Source organism: Aythya marila (genome assembly GCF_965140915.1).
Source record: "Aythya marila genome assembly, chromosome: 19".
NCBI lineage: Eukaryota > Metazoa > Chordata > Aves > Anseriformes > Anatidae > Aythya > Aythya marila.
Genome location: NC_139060.1, coordinates 12002862 through 12024211, shown reverse-complemented (window position 1 = coordinate 12024211; position 21350 = coordinate 12002862). Strand labels below are relative to the sequence as shown.

Genomic DNA, 21350 nt, shown 5'->3' with positions numbered 1-21350 from the left:
TCCATGCATGGAATTCTTGCTCTGTTTTAGCATTGGAGATCAAAACAAAGAAAATAAAAAGAATATAAGTATATTTAAACTTTATTCACTGAGCATCATGTTCCAGACTTAGATGCAGCCATCAATTGCCTGCAGTTTGCCCTTTCTACATTGACTTCCAGAGGTTGAAAACTACCTTGGGACAGATACATGCTTCTCTAGTAATACCAACCAGTTTCATGTGAGGAGATGCATGAGTGGATGCAATTTTTTTTTATTTAATTTTTTTTGACCTGAGGAGCCACCTGCCAAACTGAGCAGCTGCTGGACATGTAACTTGTAGGTGGTCCTACAGAATAAAGGTAAGCTGGGTTCCAATTGCATTTTATCACTTTATTCATGCTTGCAGTTTGATTGTGTTAATCTACCATTAAACTCATAGTCCAACTGTGTTCCATTAATTCCTTGGATAACAAGAGTCTCTCTACCTTTTTTGGAAGGCTTTCTCCCCCTTCTTCCCCCTTTTATTGAGCAGCTGGTAGTGTGACTCCTTAAGCACACATCAGCAGAATTAATAGTGAGGTGTAATGCTGTGACATAGAAGGAAGAGTAAGTTACTGGTAGAGGATGCAGACTTACTTAGACATAGCTTGTATTATGAAGCTATCCTCAGGTGTCAAAATGTTGTAAACTTTGCTTATAAAAGATCCAAATTAATTTTCTGGTGGCTGACAGAGTAAGCAGAGAGACACAGAATGATATGAATTCTGGAAATGGAACTCCTTTCTTAGCACTAGGGTAGCTTTTCATTAAAATCAAACCACAAAGTAAAGTTTTAGTATATTACCTGAAGTTGCAATTTCATGGTAATGGTTGTAAAGAAAGCTAAGACACACAATTACATCGTGCAATAATTAATTACAGTTTACTACCTGGATGGTTGTGGTATTTCATAATACACAGTAGTGCACTTAAGTTTATTACAAAACATGCAAGCCATTGAAATTATTGAAGGAGTTGGTGTAAACAGAGTACAGCCATGCAAGTTATACATGTAATTACTTGAGATGCAAGTTGTTACTCTAGCAAAGAACTGTTTCATCTTTAGTCATAACAGTTGATCTTAATACTGGTTTCAACTCCTACTGCAAAGTTGTAAAATAAGTCTTCACATGGTCAAAGTACTTTATGTCATGCTGTCATGCTGAGATTCATGATGTGAAGGTGATAAGCACTGACTATGTTTACCTCTTGGAAAGGTAGAGAACAATAGCATATACATGTATCTACATTAAAGGAGAAAGCAGGGAAAAGAGCTTCAGGCACTTGAAAGAGTTTCCCATTTGGTTTGTGTTAGACTCTTAAAGGCATGCAGGGCTTGTTGAAGGCTCAATTGGAATGAAGTGGTCTGGTGTCCGCTAGCAAACCAAAGATTCTGTCCATGTGCTGTCTGAATTTTCAACTTTGTGAATGAAGTAATACTTGATAGAGCTGCCATTCTGTGCCCTGGTCAGGTTTCGCCCTGCTGGCTGGTTGTGTTTGAACATGACAGAATAGTCTTGTAAGATGACTGCACTTCTGAAGCTTTCGAGCTGTAGCCAGGCAGGTTGAGAAGACCTTTTTATGTGCCTTTACTGATATAACAGTAGCCAGATTAAGCCTGGCTTCTAGGATGCAGCAGAAACCAGAAGCAGACAGTGAGCTGGCAAGAGCATTGCTGTGCGGAATGGTTTCCTCGGTGTTTTGCTCCTATTAAATAGCAACCAGCTCTGAGAAAACGGCTCTACAGGAGCCTGCTTCTCTATGTCCCGCGTTTACCAGGACAGAGTTCGCGCGGGGTGTTGCCGCGAGCCCGGCCCCTCTCCGTGGAGGGGGCGCGGGAGGTCCTTGACTGTGGAGGAGCCCGACGACCCGCAGGGCCCGTTTGTGCTCCTCTCGTAGCCAGCTCCCGGCTGCGGCGGACGGGCCGCTCGCTCGTGGGACTACAGCTCCCGGCGTGCCTCGCGGCGGCGCGGCACCTCAGCGGCTGGCGCGCCGTGCCTGTGCGCCAGGGCAGCGGGATGTGTGAGGGGAGCTCTCGTCGTTTCTCCCGAGCGGGACGGAACCGCGGAAGCGACGCGGGAGCGGTGAGGCCTCCGCACGCATGGAACTGAGAAGCGCAGAGGCGGTCTCCAGTCGGCTCCTCGGCCTCTCTCAGCGGTACCGGAGCCAGGGAGGCGGGGGCTGATGTCGGGTGGGGCGCGGCGCGGGCCCGCGCTCACGGTGGCGGTCGGACGGTGCCGGAATTGCACCGGCTGGGACCCTGCGTGTGGGGGCCGGAGGGGCGGCGCCGGGCCGGCCCCCGCGCAGCGGAGCGGTGTGAGTCCCGGAGCTGCGGCCGCCTCCCGCAGGGGCTGTCGCCGCTGGCGTGAGCGGGGCCAGTTGTGCTGTCCTCGGGGTGGATTTCTCAGCCTGTTGAAGCGTCATGCTCGTGCAGGCAGGTATCACTGAGAAAGCAATGTGCGATTGCTCGTCTGCTTAGCATGTTTGTACCCGTGCCCACCTGTTCAATGAAAATAGATTAACAGCTACGATGTGTCAAAGGGCTGACAAGTAATGATCTAGATGGTATGGAGATAGGAGAGCTGAAGAGACATGTAGGCCTTGTAATCAAACAGGTGCAGTGTGCAAGCTCACCCCTTTCTGCCACTATTCTCCCCCCACCTCTCCCTTGTGAATTACTTTCAAGTGTCAAAGTCCTAAACCACAAAACTTTTGACGTGACACTAGGATATTGAAATTACGTGCTTAAGTGTAGATTATCTGATATGTGGAAACTTGCTTTGCCATTTGACTTTCAGGACTGTTGAATTTTGTAAGACCCTGTGTTCCCAAACAAATGGGTGAGGGAAGTGGAATAAATCCTGCTAGTGTACAAATGGGTTTAAACTGCTTTGATTGTTTGTTTTCCATTGGAATAAGGGCTTGTCTGTATTAAAACACTTTGCAATAAAAGTAAATTCTAACTTACTAAATCAAACAGATATGAGCCACCGGTAAACTAACATTAGCATTTCAGTGCTGGCAATTCACCTTAATACCTTGAAAACTATTTTTAAAATTGTTATAACTGGAACAACAGTGTTTTTCTAGTGTAGGTCAGGTCAGGACTGAAGAAGAATGCAATGCAGTGAAGAAAATAAAAAAGAAAATCTTTTATGTATAATTCTGATTTCAAAAGGGCTGATAATGTGTGGAAGTTAGGTATATTTGGGGTATTTTGATTCAGGATGCAGAAGGACAAGACTATTAATACTAAAACACTATTGGAAACTGTCACTGACTTGTGCACTTATGTATGTAGTGGTGAGCATGGAGAGTTCTTTTTTATTTCTGTTTTGATCCTATTCTGTCTGGAAGTTGTTTGGAAAAGAAAAAATGGTCTTGTTTGTATGGGTTGTTAAAGAACTTACTTGCCATTCGGAGAACAAGTATGTTGAGCAAACTGTTACTACAGTAACGGATCTGTTTGACATTTTTAGCAATGGTCTAGATGCAGCAGTTGAATGCATACTTAGCAAGTTTGCTGACAATACCAAACTGGGAGATGCTGTTGGCTCTGGAAGGGTGAAAAGTAGAGAGATCTAGGTAGATCGGAGCAATGACATGAAATTCCACAAAGGTGAAAGCTAGATGCTGCACCAGGAATGGAGTAATGCTGATGAGAAGTACAGAATGGGAGATCAGTGGCTGGAGAGCAGCTCAGCAGAAAGAGATCTGGGGGTGCTGGTCAACAGCAGGTTTAACATGAGTCAGCAGTGTGCCCTGGCAGCCAAGAGGGCAAACTGCATTTTGGGATGCATTAAACACAGCATAGCCAGCTGGTCAAAAGAAGTGATTCTCCCACTGTATTTAGCATTGGTGTGACTTCATCTTGAACATCATGTGCAGTTCTGGGCTCCACAATATAAAAAGAATATTAAGATACTTGAATGCATCAAGAGGAGGGCAACAAAGCTAGTAAAAGGGCTGGAAGGTATGTCCTGTGAGGAGAGGCTGCGGATACTCGATTTGTCTTGTCTGGAGAAAAAAAGACAGAGGCGATCTCATCCCTCTCCTGAGGAAGGGACTCTCCCAGAGGAGGGGACATGCAGATAGAGGTGCCTGTCTCTGCTCCCTAATAACTGATGGCAGAATGTGGGGCAACAGCACAAAGCTATTCAGGGGAGGTTCAGACTGGACGTTAGGAAAAAATTCTTTACCCTGAAGGTGGTCAAACACTGAAACAGGCTTCCTAGAGAGGTGGTTGATGCCCCATTCCTGTCAGTGTTCAAGGCATTTGGACAATGTCCTCAATAGTATGTTTTAACTTTTGGTTAGCCCTGGAGTGGTCGGGCAGTTGGACTTGTTGGTCTTTGTAGGTCCCTTCCAACTGAACTATTCTGTTCTACTGTTTGCAACTCATACTGTACATGCGTTTGAACATGGAGTGCATGATGGTGTTTATAAGCCTATTTTCAAAAATATTGTGCTACATTAATTTTAATTTCTAAATTTTTTTATGGATGGAAAAAATAAAGCATTGGCATTCAGGTGAAGTCCCTGGTGACTGGAAAAAAGGAAACATCACTCCCATTTTTAGAAAGGGTAGAAAAGAGGACTCGGGGAACTACAGACCAGTGAGCCTCACTTCTGTGCCTGGGAGGATCATGGAAAAGATCCTCCTGGAAGCAATGTCAAGGCACATGCAAGACAAAGAGTTGATCCGAGAGGGCCAGCATGGCTTCACCAAGCATAAATCATGCCTGACCAATCTGGTGGCCTCCTACGATGGAGTGACTGCATCAGTTGACAAAGGAAAACCAACTGATGTCATCTGCCTGGACTTCTGTAAGGCCTTTGACACGGTCCCACATGACATCCTGATCTTCAGCTTGGAGAGCTACAGATTTGAAAGGTGGACCATTCAGTGGATAAGGAATTGGCTTGAGGGTCGCACCCAGAGAGTGGTGGTCAATGGCTCCATGTCTGGGTGGAGTCTGTTGATGAGTGATGTCCCTCAAGAGTTTATCCTGGGACTGGTACTGTTTAATATCTTTATCAACAACATAGACAGAAGGATCGAGTACACCCTTTGCAAATTTGCAATGACACCAAGTTGAGTGGTGCAGTTGATACCAAAGAGGGAACGGATGCCATCCAAAGGGACCTGGACAAGCTAGAAAAGTGGGCCCATTTGAGCCGCATGAGGTTCAACAAGTCCAAGTGCAAGGCGCTGCACCTGGGTTGGGGAAATCCCAGACACGAGACTGGGAAAACTCATTGAGAGCAGCCTTGCAGAGGACTTGGGAGTTCTAGCGGACAAAAAGCTTGACATGAGCCAGCAATGTGCGCTTGCAGCCCAGAAGGCCAACTGCATCCTGGGCTGCATCAACAGAGGGGTGGCCAGCCAGTTAAGGGAGGGGATTGTCCCCCTCTACTCTGTCCCACTTGTAGTGCTACATCCAGGTCTGGGGCCCCAAGTACAAGGATGTGGATCTGTTAGAATGAGTCCAGTGGAAGGCCACAAAGCTGATCAGAGGGCTGGAGCACCCCTCCTGTGAAGAAAGGCTGAGAGAGCTGGGGCTGTTCAGCCTAAAGAAGAGAAGGCTCCAGGGTGACCTTACTGCAACCTTTAAGTACTTAAAGGGGACTTAAAAAGATGGAGAACAACTTTCCGCTTTGTTTGGTAATGATAGGACAAGGGGGAATGGCTTTAAATTAAAAGAGGGGAGATTTAGATTAAAGGTTAGGAGGAAATTCTTCACTCAGAGGGTGGTGAGGCACTGGAACAGGTTGCCCAGAGAAGTTGTGGATGCCCCATCCCTGGAGGTGTTCCAGACTAGGCTGGATGAGGCCCTGGGCAACTTGATCTAGTGGGTGGCATCCCTGCCCATGGCATGGGGGTTGGAACTAGATGATCTTAAAGGTCCCTTCCAACCCAAGATGTTCTTTGAATGCTCTTTTTATATTTTATTTTTGAAGCTTTTTTTAGCAATTAATTTTATCTCCGCGGCATTGATATGTAGCATCCTGAAGTAATCTTATTCATTGGAACTGACTCCAGTTGTGGCTCATTTGTAACTTACGTGAATCTTATTTTTACTTATTATTACACTTATTACTCTTTCCTATACAATGATAGCAAACACAAAATTATTTTTGTGAGTTTTAAAGCTTTGTTAGATGCATCTTGTTTCTATTTCTCTTCCTAGTTTGAAGATATGGAATCCAAATAAACGGAACTCAGAATTATCAATCATGTTTAATAAATTCTGAGTACCTACAAGTACAAATCCAAATGGATAAGCTGTTTAAAAATCAAGATATTTCAGCGTTCCAGTGTCACAGTATCTCTTACAGTCAAGATCCAAGTATGAGGGTGTTGAATTAAAATTCAAGTATTTCTTCTGTGTACTGATGTAATGTTACAACTTATGGTACTTATCATTCTCAGAAAATTTAATCCCTTATTGCTGGTTGGAGGGTTACTGCCATTTAATTTTAATGTGGAAAAAAAAAAAAAGGTGTTTGTCAGCATTAAGGCTGACATAGTGGTGAACTGTGAGTTTGGAATATGAGGGAGTGACTTAGTTGATAGCCTACCCAGCTGCTAGACAAGGTAATAAAGGTTTATTTTATATTTGCATCTAAATCTTTATTTAGCTTGTATTTGTAACATCTACTGCTAAGACTTCGATTATAAATTTGAGAGGCTCGGTGTTTATAGCTAGCAGAGCTATTTGCCATCTGTTTTGAGCTTATGAAACACATGCTGATGTGCTTAATGGGACACAATGGTATAAAATTATAAGCGATAATGCATGTAGATTTTGAATGTGGTGTTTGAGGCTTCCTTTTGCTTACCTGACAATTCTGTTTTTGTCAGTGTTATGGGAGGGGGAAATCTATGAAATGCTGTTCCTTCTTTCTGCTTTTGAATCGAGATAATTGTTTTATTGTGTGTAGTCTAAAGAGAGACTTTCTGGAGAAGAAAAAAAAATCAGCAACATACTAAGCAAAGTTTATTAAGTGGAACTCTGTGTTGGTTCCATTGTGACTAGATATTTAATCATAGTTTTTGCTTTCAGTCAAGACACAGACATTTCTTTTCCATTGGCTGATAGTATGAACACCAGACTGCAATGGCTGGAGTGAGCACGTTGTAAGGAGTGTTCATTGCATTAACAAGCTTATGCACTGCAAACCTCATTCAGCAGGAATGATATTGTTAATGGCAGCATGTAGTGTTGCAGGAGATCTAAGGCTAAATTGACTGTGTATACTGATGAAATGTTTCTATTCCAGTTCTGTATCTGAAGATCTGGGTTGCAGACGTGGAGAGTTTAGCAGAAAGCACTATGGATCTGTGGAGCTTGTAAGTTTACTTTGCCCATCCTTTAATTTAAACACTGTATAATGCAAAGTGCAAATACTTTTAGTTTCCAGGTAAAAATTCAAAGTTAGTTTGGAAGATGTGTTCTCTAAGCTGGACTTGAAAATTTTAGAGCAATAAAAAGAGCGATTACCTAAATTAGATGTGTGCTCGGAAATATTTTTACAACCTTATTTATGAATCTTTCATCTTAATGTGACAGAAGATATTATATAAATACCCTGTTTACCCCAGTTGATTCAGGAAGATGGAAATTGAGCCTTTTTTCCTTCTATAAGCTGAAGATCGTGAAATGTTAGGGCTATATTTGATGAAGCTTTTGTAGTGATCTGAGTTAAAAACTGTATCCATGCTCATGTGTTGGCATGTGTATGTCATTTTATGTGTACCTGCCCCTGAGTAGTGGGAAAGGGTGTAAAATTAAAAGAACTAGGCAACGTAAGAATATTGAAAAATCTGTTTCCTGAAATCTGCTAGTTTTTCTGAATTTTCTTCAAAGATTAGCTCAGCACTTTTTTGTTTTGTTTTGTTCTCTAATGTAGAAATTCTTTCTGTGAATTATTTATTTCTTCTATGTCAGGAGTTAAAATGATATCACTGTATACAAAGTATAATGAAATCTACATAAGTGGGGTACAAAAAGTAAACTTCAGCTCTGTTGCTACAGGAAGAAATAGTTAATGTTCTGTTAACTATGGTTGTACTTTCAAGATCTTGGCTTGTGTATTTATAAATATAAATGATTTCAGTTGGTGGCTTAGTTTCTGGAATTTTCATTACAAGAACACCAGGTACCTATCTTCACTTTCCATGCATTTCATGTATTAGAGATGGTATTTTAATCAAAAAGGCAAGTGAAACACTTTGTGGTAAGAGGCACTTTCATTCCCAGTATTTTGGTTCTTTACCTGGAAAAGAGAAATATATTGGTAATTATAAATTCACGGTAACCTCATACAAGCAGTCTTGTCTTGTGATTGGTTTTCTTAGCATGTATGGTAGTTTAACAAGCGATGAGTTAAACCACACTGCCCTCACACTCCACCTCCTCAGAAGGACAGAGGAAGAAAATATGATGAAGAAAGAAAAGCTCTTGGGTTGAGATAAGGATAGGGAGAGATCACTCGCCAATTACTGTCACAGGCAAAACAGACTCAGTATAAGGGAGATTAATGTAATTTATTACCTATTGATAACATACTAGAGCAGTGAGAACTAAAAGCAAGTAAAAGCACCTTCCACCTCCCACCACCTCCACCCCCCCAGCCTCTTCTGTCTCCTCCCATGGAGTGGTTCAGGGGAATAGGGTTTGTGGTCAGTCCATAATGCTTCATCTCTGCTGGTCCTTCAAGGTCCTTCCCCTGGTCCAGTGTAGTGTCTGTGCTGTGGGATGCAGTCCTTTTGAACTGATCCTACGTGGGCTTCCCACAGACTACAGTTCCTCAAGAACTGCTCCCATGTGTGTCTGTACCATCAGGTGCAGTCCTTCAGGGCTGGACTGTTCCAGCATGGGTCTCCCACAGGTGGCAGCTATGGCCAGATCCATCTGCTCCTGCATGGTCCTTCATGGGCTGCAGCATGGAGATCTGCTCCACTGTGATATACCACAGGCTGCAGGGTGACAGCCTGCTCTACTGTGTTCCTTGCCACAAGCTTCAGGGAAATGTCTGCCGTGGTGCCTGGAGCACTTCCTCCCCTCCTTCTTCACTGACCTTGGTGTCTTCAGGATTCTTTCTTTCTCAGTTGCTCACTACTCTCTCCCAGCTTCTGTTGCGCAGCAGTTTTTTCCCTTTCTCTGGTTTCCCACAGACGCAACTTGTGTCACTCATGGCTTGGCTCTGACCAGTGGTGGGTCCTTTTTAGAGCTGGCTGGAACTGGCCCTTCTCTAACACAGAGCAGCTGCTAGACTCCTCACAAAGGCTATCCCCACAGCCCCCCTGCCCCTACTACCAAAACCTTGCTGTGTAAGCCAAATACTCTCTTTATCTTTTGAAATACAAATGTAAAAAGGTGTTTGCCCTCGTAAGTTTATAAACATTTAATTCCTTAGTATTTTCCTCAACGGCATCCCTATTGCTCAATGTTTTCTATCTTTTATTTATTATAACCTGTTCGTTTTGTCTCAGCCCTAAATGGTTTCTCATACATCCTTCCTACTGGTCTGTTATGACCAGTTGTCCCTAAGGTTTCTCTTACAGTTCATACTGAGTCTGTTGCAGTTCTTGCCTTGTTAGCTTATTCCTGACATAGTCTCAGATCTCTTCAAAGGAAGGGGCAAAGAGAACAAAACATTCCAATAACTCTTCTACCAAGCAAAGGGAGAAAGTATTGTCATTTAATAACATGTATTGCTGGAGGGAAGTGAGAAAGGGTATACTACTGCATTATTGTTGTTCAGATCCTATTTCTAAAGTTTGGTATAATATGTGACAATCTCTTTTTACAGTTTTTAGAGGAGCAGCATGCAGTGTTATTTCCAGCTGATCTTTGAGGGGAAAAAAAAACATTCTCTGCTGCTTTTTATGGATTCCAAACAATGTTGTTGAACACAGGAAAAAATGTCATGTTATCTTTGTGTTGTTAACTTTTCATGATTTTTTTTTTTTTTTGCAACAAAAGGAGTTTGTCTTCTGGAAATCACTGGATTCCCTTATAGAAAGACCAGGCAGCCTTTCCCAGAATGTTTATGAAACTCTAGAAGTCTTCAAATCAAAACAAGCCATATTTTCTGATGTAAATGCAGGAAGCAGAGCAGGATATACTGAACAGTATACCTCAAAATGTTCGGTATCATCACTGACTATTACGTTTAGAGATTATTACTGCTTTCTATCTTCTGAGAACTTACACAAATATGTAATAAATGCAATAAAAGACTGCTAGTCACAGTGACACTACGAGCACGTAGGGTTTTAAACATAGCAAAGCTGAGAGGACTAGAATCAACATGTCCGTAAGAGCCATTGTTTGGAAAGGAGTGAACGTGAAGATCAGTTTCTGGAAGGTGGCATGTACCTCTGTATGCATTCTGCACATTGGTGTAGCCAAAACCTGAGACAGGAGAATTTCTGATTAGCACTGGATATACCAGAAGAAAGTACAGCTTTCACACTCACACATTCTTAGAGTTATAATTGGGTCATTCCAAATCTGTAGTCAAATTGGTAATAGATGTGTTCATACCGTCCCTATGGGTAGTGGTATGACACCTGGGAGAAGGAGAAACCATGTAAGATTTGTTTGCTGATCATATGGGTGTCTTTGGAACTAGAACATTTATCTTAAGTTCTCTCATAGCTTATATCTAGTGATGCTGATGGAGCCATCCAAAGAGCTGGAAGATTCCGTGTGGAAAATGGCTCCTCTAATGAGGTAAGTGGCTACATATACTCATAGAAAACAAAAAATAGATCAGTTTCAGTTACTCTTCACAACTGAAAGATGGATTTACAGTCAATTACTAGGGTACTGGTCTTAAAAACATTAGATAATATGAGAATATAAGAATCTGAGAGTATGGAGATGGTGGGCTTTTACCCTCAAGTCTAAGGTTTTATTTCAAAAGTACAAAATCTTGACAATTTCCTTTTTAAGGACAGAGATTATATTTATTTTAGTTTTGGTGATGTTTTGCTCATTTGATCTGGTTAAAAGAAAAAAAGTGTTATTCTCTGAATAACACTTTGCAGACTTTAGTTCACTTTGTTACACTGGTGTCTTGATGATACTATAGTGTTCAAGCTAACCTTTGTGATTTTAAGTTTGTTCCTGAGTGTGATGAGTTTATAGCTTTTTTTTTTTTTCCTCTTATATGTGTTTAGGCAGCTATGCTCATCTTTTAAATGAGAGATGAAGAAGCTGAATGGCGCCTGAAAGAGTCATTCATTCCAGATTCCTGTGCTGTTAGTCTCATGGTGTTCCCCCTTAACCACTACAGTGATATTTAGATTTCTCCTTAAATGGAGGACGGGAGTTATCTTCCTTTGTAAAACATTTCTAGCTATAAATATCAACGTAATGCTTGAAGAAATAAAACTTCATAGTCTAGAAATGTACATCAGGTCTTGATAAACTTGTATTGAAATAATATTAACCATAAATTGTTACAGATCATCTGTTTATAAAGTATACAACTAAAATTCTTCTTGCCACGCTTGCTTGACTTTTCCCTCTATTATTATGTCCTCAGTTTTTTTCTTCAGCATTTGATCTGCAGTCTCCCAATTCTGTTTCAGAATACAGACTACACTCCAGGAACATGGCACAGAACAGATGTGCATTTGGAAAATCCAGAATATTATACAAGATGGTATTTCAAATATTTTTTAGGAAAAGGTATTAATGTTTTTGTGAATGTATTTGAAGTTTTGTTCAATGCAAAAGCAATGTAGCTTTGAATTGCAAGTATTTAAACATGGGGAAAAAATGACGTTAATGTAATACTAACGCATTTTTGCCCTGTACTCAACGCAAGTTCTTGTTTGATGTATTTTTAACTTGAAGACAGAGGATGGTGTTCTGTAAGCAGCAGAACCCATGCTACCAAACAGAAAACAAACAGAAGCCCCTCTAGGCCTTGAAGTCTATACCTGTCTCTTGTCTTTTACACGTATCTACATAACTATATATTTATATACAGATAAGTATATATTTTCTCATGTAAACCTGTGTGTGTTTTCTTTACAATGCATAACACTTATTTTTCTCTAACAGTTCATCAGAATTACATAGGTACAGATGCAGAGAAGAACCCTTTCTTTCTGTCCGTTGTACTCTCTGACCAAAATAATCAGCGTGTTCCCCAATACCATTCAATTCTTTGGAGAAAAACAGTAAGAAACAAATACTTAATTGCTGCTCTGCCTTTTTTGTTTGTTTGCTTGCTTGCTTGTTTTGTATGCATTCACCACAGACTTTTTTGCTTCTTCAGAATTTTGGTATTTAGTATATGGAGATTTCATTTTTATATGAGAACATAGAATTCTATCCTAGTGGATAAACTAGCTTAGTAGATAACAGTATACATAACTTTATGACAGAAATGTACAATGCAAGATATTTCTAATTGTTCTTACATGCAGCTCTGCATTGTTTTTAATAATGTTGCCTAAATTGTTCTTGATTTATATCCTGTGATGAGTTTAAGCTGTGATATACCACTGATTTACTGATATTTTTATACAGTGATAAGAAAATAGCCAAATGTGATACTGGTTTCACTAATATCTTCTTAGGATTTTCTTTTCACTTAGCTTTCAGTAATGACCTTTATCTAAGCAATTAATTTAATATTGTTTAGTACACATGCATAGGTCACTTTTTTTTTAGAAGAGAAATAGTTATGTCTACTAGTTTCAACAGTCTTCCTAATGCCCAGTATTGTACTGTGAGTTTCCTTTTTAAGTTCCTACATGGCAGAGTAGTAAAAGCTAATTTAAAAATAATTTTGCACCATCCTATGCATTTTCATGTTTGTTTGTTTGTTTGTTTTAATTCAGTAGTAAATATGACTAAGTAAAACTAGCATGGTGTTGATCTTTGTTTTTTACGAAATTGTTTTTATCAGTATTCCTATTTTAATGTATAGAGAATGTCAGTATGTCCTGTAATGTCTTCTATTTTTCTGTAATTTTTCCCCCTTTATAGGGTACTCAGAAAATATGTCTCCCTTACAGTCCCACAAAAACATTATCAGTGAAATCTATATTGAGGTATGTATTTACAAATAAATTATGGGTTAAGAGACTTGTATGTATCTTTTCTCCCTGGAATTCGGAGCTTGTGTTGCATGATTTTCATTATTTTAAAAACTGCAAAAACAGGTTTACAAATCTTAATCACTGAGGACAGGAAAAATGTGCTTTTAATGCCTGTCCTGGAGTAGAAAAAGTGACGATTTACATGTAGAATGGACAAAGATTCTCAGAACATTTCTTTGGCAGAGGGACTATTTTCAAATTAATTGTAAAACAGGTGTAAATTTAATCTTGACATCCATGCAGGGTTTTAATAGTTTCTGTACTTAAAATGCAGAAGTTTGGGAAGTCTTGGAGATTAGCACTGTGGAAAAGAAATGATGATTCTGGCAATGTACACTTACAGCTCAGAAAGCCAGCCATATCCTGGGCTGTACCAAAATAAGCGTGGCCAGCAGGTCGAGGGAGGTGATTCTCCCCCATCTACTCTACTCTTGTGAGACCCCACCTGGAGCACTGCATTCAGCTCTGTGGCCCCCAGCACAAGAAGGACATAAAAGTATTTAGAACGAGTCCAGAGGAGGGCCACAAAGATGAAGGGGCTGGAGCACCTCTCCTGCAAAGACAGGCTGAGAGAGTTGGAGTTGTTCAGCCTAGAGAAAAGAAGGCTCCAGGGAGACCTTATAGCAATCTTCCAGTACCAAAGGAGGCCTACAGGAAAGCTGGAGAGGGACTCCTTGTCAGTGAGTATAGTGATAGGACAGAGGGTAACGGCTTTAAATTAAAAGAGGGTAGATTTAGATTAGATATTAGGAATAAATTCTTTACTCAGAGAGTGGTGAGGCACTGGAACAGGTTGTCCAGAAAAGTTGTGGATGCCCCATCCCTGGAAGTGTTAAAGGCCAGGTTGGATGGGGATTTGAGAAACCTGATCTAGTGGAAGGTGTCCCTGCCTAAAGCATGGGGGTTGGAATTAGATGATGTTTAAGGTCCCTTCCAACCAAAACCATTCTGTGATTCTACAATACATTCCATGTAAGACAGGGCCTTTGAACAATTCCTCTTGTAAGCAGTTCTAACTGCAACTATTAGTGCTTTAGTGTTGAAATGTATGCTAGCCTTTCTATTACACAGTATTTTGTTTACATTTCAGTGCTATGAGTCTTGAGAAATTTGAGAAGAGCCCAAGGGAAATTTTTCATCCCGAGATACAAAAGGTAAGTGGTGATTTCTTCTTTTGCTTAGTTGTTTTTCTTTATTATTTTCTGGAAAATAAATCATTAAGCATAAATATTACTAGTTCCTTTGTTTCAGCAGAATAATAATGAGGATTAGGGGGTTTAAAAAGTAAACTTTGTTTATCAGTTGAACTGGCCACTTCAAAGCAAAACTTAAATACACAAGGATGTAATCATTTTATTTGTGTTGCCTTTAATGCCAGAGTGCTAAACAAACTGTTTTATTTGCAGGATTTATTGGTTCTTGAGGAGCAAGAGGTAAATGTAAGCTTACCACTCCTAGCTCATAGTTCAAAGAATATAGCTGTATTTGTTATATTTGCACTGATACCTTTGTAACAACTTCGCAGTCGATTGCTTATTGCAATAAAAAAAATGTAGTATTAGTTTTCAATATATGAAATCCAAAATCATTTTAAACACCAGTATAAAAAGTATATAATACAATTAATAGTCTATAATCAAAGGTAAAATATTAGGTTCTTGTTATTTGTGCATGTAATGGGGTTGGTGTGAGATATATATTCACGTATGCAGGATGTACAGAGAAGGCATTAGTTTAGGTCTTTTGCCTGTTTAGCTTATAATCTTTAGTTTTATTTTTTAGGGATCTGTGAATTTTAAATTTGGAGTCCTTTATGCTAAGGATGGGCAGCTTACAGACGATGAAATGTTCAGCAATGGTGAGTTTTTACCTTTTCCTTAATTTTTTATTCATTCCATTAAAAATATAGGATACTGCTCATATACCAAGCATGTGGAAGCCAGATAGTGAATAATGATTATGTTAACAGTAGTTTTGTAAGGTTTTTGTGTTCATATTGGGTGGAAACACTGTAGAAAAGAATATTCTATTTCTATGAAAGGTTGCTGTAGGAAACCTAATATTACAGCTTGGAAAATGATGAAATTTTCTTTCTAGAAATAGACTATACAAAGTAAGATTTAAAAAAAAAAAAAAAGCAGTTGAAGGAGGTGACTCTTGTTACCTGCAAGAAGTCATTGTTTCTAGTTCTTTCATTCTTCAGGTTTTGTGATCTCATTCTTCTATGCACTTGAACAGTGTTATGGAGTTAGCAAAGGAGATCATTGTTTAATGTCACATGATGATCCTTCTTCTGCCATTCTGCAAGGCTGGGATGCTGTTTCTGTAAGGGTAGAAAGCCTGGATGACATGAGAAGAAGCTAATTCAGCTTAAACTCTGGTCCTTATGTCCTGAAGGCAGGACCTGTTCCTGTATTTTAATCAGTCATTAGTAGGTGTTCTATTACTACATGTGCTTTGTTCTTGTAACATTTCTCCCTTCCATGTATAGAAACTGGAAGTGAGAGCTTTCAAAGATTTTTGCATCTCTTGGGCGACACAATTACTTTGAAAGGCTGGACAGGCTACAGAGGAGGACTGGACACAAAAAGTAAGAACTCAGCTGAGGCAAAGAAGCAGGGGCTACAATATAAAAGATTTTGCTTGCTGCATGTGCATAATATTTGTTGAAGAAATAATATGATTCCAAAAACTTTTTCACATGCATGCTAAATGCTGTGCTTTACGTGGAAACAGTTAAGCAGGTTAGCTTAAATCACTGGTATGTAATGCAGTGGAAGAGAAGATTCATAACTTGTATTTTAAGGTGAACATTTCATTTTATGTTGGAAGGGAGTGAAGAATAACCTGAGATATTAGTTGTTTCATAACAGTAAGGCATCACGGTTTGAATGTCCCTATGTGATTTTAGGAGGTTAGGTGAAGGATGTCATAGGTTTTAGCTGTGGGAATATGCAGACTAGGTTGCACGCTCAGATTTAGACATCTACGCAAAAACATGCAGCGTGGACATGTTCTAAAATTGGTCAGAAAAAGGGATGACTAAAGAAGGTTTTGTAGAAAGACCTGAAATATCTTTTAATCTTTAGAAAACTTAAAGGATACATTCCTACTAAGAATCTTGTTTTCCTTTGCAGATGATACAACAGGAACCTGTTCCATCTATACAGTTTACCAAGGGCATGAAATTATGTTCCATGTTTCAACCATGCTGCCATATTCTAGAGAGAACAAGCAGCAGGTACATGGTTCCCCCTTCCCCTTCCCTTTTTTTTTTTTTTTTTTTTTTTAGTGTCGTTAATCACAAACTCCAAAACATCTTAAAATAAAATAGGGAATCTTCTTGCCTGTTAATATTTTAGAAATACAAGTCTTAAGACTTCTGTGAAGAATTTCAAATTTAATTAATTTAAAAATTACTAAATAGTTCGGTACTGAGATGACTTGCAGAACTTCACTGCTGCAGTTGTCACTGCCTTCAAAGAATTTATGAAGGCTGGAAATTAGACTTAATTCTGAATTATCAGGATATGCACATGCATAACATACAACTCATACTCAGGTAGTAATTAATGTAGCTTGAAAGAAACTCTGCTTGTGAACATGTTAATGACCAGTTCTGTGCATTTGCTGTAAAGCACTGCTGTTGCCCTCTCGTAGATGGACTAGATGGATTCTTGGGGTGCTTGTTCAAATATGCTCTCATCCATTGCTTGAACCTTTATGAAGGATTAAAAAAAAAAAAAAACACAACACTTTATAAGCACATCCATAATGATTTATCTAAAATTACTCACAAATTGTTTTATTAGTCTTTTAGGCAACTATTATAATCATATAATTAGATTATATGTCTTATTTTTTTATTTCCAGTTTTCTCACGTTTTTGCCTTAGGTGACAAGATCACAGCAGAATTCAGAGGACCTTTATTGTTTTGAAAGAATAATAGGATTGGTGTTTTTATCCTTTTATTTCAAGTGGTGGATTTTCTTTTTTGGAATATTACGTGTTCCATACCCTTTTTGTGAATATTAATATTTGGAAATTAGCTTTTCTAACTTAAAAAAAAAAAAAAAAAAAAAAAAGGAAAGAAAAAAAATAGCTACACTTTTAGCAGCTGCCTTGTAAGTGCAACATGACATTGCTGAGTTTACTTAATTGTAGTTAGTAATTTATATTGTCTTCAATCATACTTATGATACATTTTCTTAAGACTGGCATTTCCTGAGCTGAATACAGTTTAGGAGTTGTTGTTTCAGGGTTCTGTCATAGAATGTTGATCTCCTTTAAATCCTTGTGTCTGCCTTTTCCTTCCTATTTTTCTTTCCTTTTTTTTCTCTCCTTCTTTTTTTTTCTTTCAGGTAGAAAGGAAGCGGCATATTGGAAATGACATTGTCACTATCGTATTTCAGGAAGGAGAAGAATCTTCTCCAGCATTCAAGCCGTCCATGATTCGCTCTCATTTTACACGTATCTTTTTTCTTACATATGTACTTTTTTTTTTTTTTGAATAATATTATTATTTCTAATTCTACCCTAATCCCTTTTACATGCTGCTTAGAGAAGGGAAAACTATTTTATGGTTGGCTTTCTGGGCTACAAGTGCTCATTTTGAGCTTCGTATCAACCAACACCCCCAAGTCCTTCTTATCAAGGCTGCTCTCAATCCATTCTCCACCCAGCCTGTATTTGTCTTGGGATTTGCCCCAGCCCAGATGCAGGACCTTGCACTTGGCCTTGTTCAACTTTACAAGTTTCACATGGACCCACTTCTCAACCCTGTCCAGATCCCTCTGGATAGCATTGCTTCTCTCCAGCATGTTGACTACACCACAGAGCATGGTGTCATCGGCAAACTTGCTAACAGTGCACTCGATTCCACTGTCCATTTTGCTGACAATGATGTTAAACATCTTGAAGGTGATGCGGAATAAATGAGCTGATGAATGGAAAACACTGATCAGAATATTCCAGTGCTGTGGTGTTACTCAGCACCAGAAAAATGGTCCTGGAAAATTTTTTGAAAGGTCTGGCCTATAAAGGGATTTCTCTTTCCCTGAGGTACATGATTCTTCTATTGAGTGGCCTTATTGAGAAATGTACCTAACATCTGCCATTTCAGGATGCGTCCTATATACATACGGACTTGTTCATGTCATTGTAAGTAATACACAGGTGGTCCACAGAGTCATATCACCTTCCTGATGTTTTCAGTTAAGAGGAGCCAGGGATAAAGGTGTCCATAAAAATACAGGGGCTGGTCTGTGTGAAATGTGTAAACTTATGTGTCAAAACTTATTTAATTTGTTCACTTTCTACTTTCTACTCACCTTCTTGCATACTATAGCATCCCCTTTTTGGTGCTTCTACAATGGGAAAAGTTAAATATGCAGATATTTCAGTGTGCTGTCCTATATAGCAATGACACATGTAGATTAGGATTGAATTAATCAAATAAAGGCAGCTAGTGTCAGTTCAGATGTCCCAATGTACCTGAAATGTCTGTGCAAGTCTGGCTTACATGATTTAGGGCTTACAGAAGATCTTTACTCTTTTGGAGTGCAAGCTAGAGTCTAGAGAGTATACTCTCAAGCATTTTGAATATATTTTTGTGTATTTCCAGTTTACATCTTTCACTTTATTTTCTTACAACTCTGATAGCAAAATTATTTTGTGGGATTATTCTTCCTCAGTGGGAGTTTCGGCATAAGAGAAGCTAGGAATCATTTTTTGTGTTTTTTTTTTTTTTTGTTTGTTTTGTTTTGTTTTTTTGTTTTCTTTTCTGGTCACCTAAAAGGATTTTTAATCTCAAATCTGTAAAATATGCACATGAAAGGCAGAACTATATAGCACACTTCATGCTTCATATAACAGCAACAAGTATGCATTGTATGCATTTGTGGTAGTAGTTCAATTTTTTAAATTGACCCCTTTTATAATAGTAAAATGTATGGTCTGGAATATTTTGTCTTTATTATTATGCTTGACTACTATTAAATCTGTTGCAGGAACAGATTAAGATATATGTGAGCTTTATTAGTACTGGATTAATTTCCTTAACTGGATGACAGATATTTTTGCCTTGGTGAGATATAATAAGCAGAATGATAGTTACAGGTAGGTTCTGATAGTAACTAATCATTTCATACTTAATTTCTGATTGTTTAGAGGTAATGGGAAAATATTTTGTGTTGTCTACCTGTCTATATGTCTGGAAACCGAATGAACTTTTAAAATTGAAAGACATATGGATCTAGATGCAGAGAACTGTAAATGGGCTCTAAGCTATGTGTTTCTAACAATCAGAATAATGAAATTCTGATACAGTCATAAGCTAAGGGGGCAAAACGAAAGTACTCTTTAGATGAAATGTAAAAAGTGGTGAAAGATATGTCTGCAAGATTCTGATCTGATGAGATCAATGATATAGTGAACTACCTGTATGATGAAAGTTAATTAGACTTGATGCTGTGATAGCTGTGGAGTGGATCTTTACTGGTCCGGGTTCAGCTGTAGCTAAGCAAACCAGCTCGTTTGTAGGGATCTTCAGGATACTTAAGAGATGTACAGTTGATCATCACATACTTAAAACCTAGGGAAATTTTGGTGGCAAATAATATATTTTTCAGTTAGCTGTGGGACCCTCACACATAGAGTCCTGTGCTGTCCAAGTCTGAGTCTGTTAGCTCTCATCAGAATCTGAACAGCAAGCATTCTGGCATTCTAGCATTCTGTAGGCTTTAACAATGTGGTGGTTTTACTCAGGTGGGCAGCTGAGCTCCACCACAGCAGCTCTCTCACCGCTCCTCCTCAAAGGGAAAGGGGGAGAAAATATGATGCAAAGGGTTCAAGGGTTGAGATAAGGACATGGAGATCACTCAACAGTTATTTTGACGGGCAAAACAGACTCAGTGTAGGGAGATAGAGGAGTTTATTGCCTATTACTAGCAAGATGGAGAAATGGGAAACAAAGGAAACAAACTAAGAACACCTTCCCCCCATCCACCCTCTCCCACCTCCTCCCCTCAAATGGCACAGGGGAACAGTAGTCAGCACTTTGCCTCTGCCACTCCTTCACGGTCACTCTCTTCCTCTGCTCCAACCTGGGATCCCTCCCATGGGATGTCATCCTTCCTGAACTGATCCTGCATGGGCTTCCTGCAGGAAGCAGCTCTTCAAGAACTGTTCCAAATATGGGTCTTTACCACAGGGTCCATCTATCAGGAACAAACTGCTCAGACATGGGTCCCCCACAGGCAGCAGTTCCTGCCTGGTCACCTGTTCCTGTGTTGTCCCCTCTCCATGGGCTGCAGCTCTGGCCTGGAATATGCTCTGGCAGGGATTCTCCACAGGCTGTAGCCTCCTTAGGGGCAGATCCACCTGCTTCCACCGTGGCCTCCTCCACGAGCTGCAGCATGGAAATCTGCTCTACTGTGGTATGCCATGGACTGCCAGGGACAACCTGCTCCACCATGGTCCTCTCCACAGGCTACAGGGGAAGTTCTGCTCCAGTGCCTGGAGCACCTCTTCCCTGTCCTTCTTCTCTGACCTTGTCTGCTAGGCAGTTTCTTATTCTTCACTCTCCCAGATGCTATTGCGCAGCATCTTTTTTTCCCTTTTCTTAAAATTGCTCTCACAGAGATGCAAACAACATATAGGCTTGGCTCTGGGCAGGGGCGGGTCCCTTTGGAGAGCTGGCTGAAACCTGCCCTTACGTAATATGGGGTAACTTCTGCATTCTTCTCACAGAAGCCACCCCTGCAGTCCCCCACTACAAAAACCTTGTCACGTAAATGTGTTACAAATGAACAAAGTGGCTTTTACCACATAAACCATTCCAGCTATTGTCCTGAGGTTAATGGTGAGATGCCAGAGATATCTGTCAGTCTTGAAAAAGCAGAATTGCAGAGGGATATCATTATCTGAGCCCATGGGAGGGTTTCGGTTTGGGCTTGAACAAAATAAGCAGTAAAGACAAATAAAAGAGCTGCCCTTTGACTTAAATTGTGTACTGCATTTGTCAGCATAGGACACAGATTTTGCACTATTATTTCTCCTTTACAAAGTAGTAGCAATGTTTGTACTAATCCCTCTTCTATTGAAACTGCTACATCATTTACTATTTAGACTAGGTCAAAAAAAAAAAAGGAGGATTGCATTCACTTTCAGATATGTCTGAGGACAGGACACTGCAAG

At 39.8% G+C, this 21350-nt stretch overlaps 1 protein-coding gene across 7 annotated transcripts in view; it reads left to right on the top strand.

Moving 5' to 3' along the window:
• The window catches only part of GARNL3 (GTPase activating Rap/RanGAP domain like 3), a 53340-nt gene that overhangs the window by 5581 nt on the left and 26409 nt on the right, over nucleotides 1-21350 (top strand). For 2 of the 7 annotated variants that reach the window (XM_082775316.1, XM_082775317.1), the window contains exons 1-13: nucleotides 2026-2178; nucleotides 7306-7375; nucleotides 10692-10766; nucleotides 11630-11729; nucleotides 12108-12226; nucleotides 13041-13105; nucleotides 14244-14307; nucleotides 14560-14586; nucleotides 14936-15011; nucleotides 15645-15743; nucleotides 16291-16394; nucleotides 17516-17624; nucleotides 19226-19271. In XM_082775316.1, the coding sequence (XP_082631442.1) occupies nucleotides 2123-2178; nucleotides 7306-7375; nucleotides 10692-10766; nucleotides 11630-11729; nucleotides 12108-12226; nucleotides 13041-13105; nucleotides 14244-14307; nucleotides 14560-14586; nucleotides 14936-15011; nucleotides 15645-15743; nucleotides 16291-16394; nucleotides 17516-17624; nucleotides 19226-19271 (1010 nt within the window). In that variant the 5' untranslated portion in view covers nucleotides 2026-2122. Of the gene's footprint in view, nucleotides 1-2025; nucleotides 2179-7305; nucleotides 7376-10691; nucleotides 10767-11629; nucleotides 11730-12107; nucleotides 12227-13040; nucleotides 13106-14243; nucleotides 14308-14559; nucleotides 14593-14935; nucleotides 15012-15644; nucleotides 15744-16290; nucleotides 16395-17515; nucleotides 17625-19225; nucleotides 19272-21350 lie in introns of those variants that run through there. The other 5 variants (XM_082775312.1, XM_082775314.1, XM_082775313.1 and 2 more) reach the window with 3 other exon arrangements.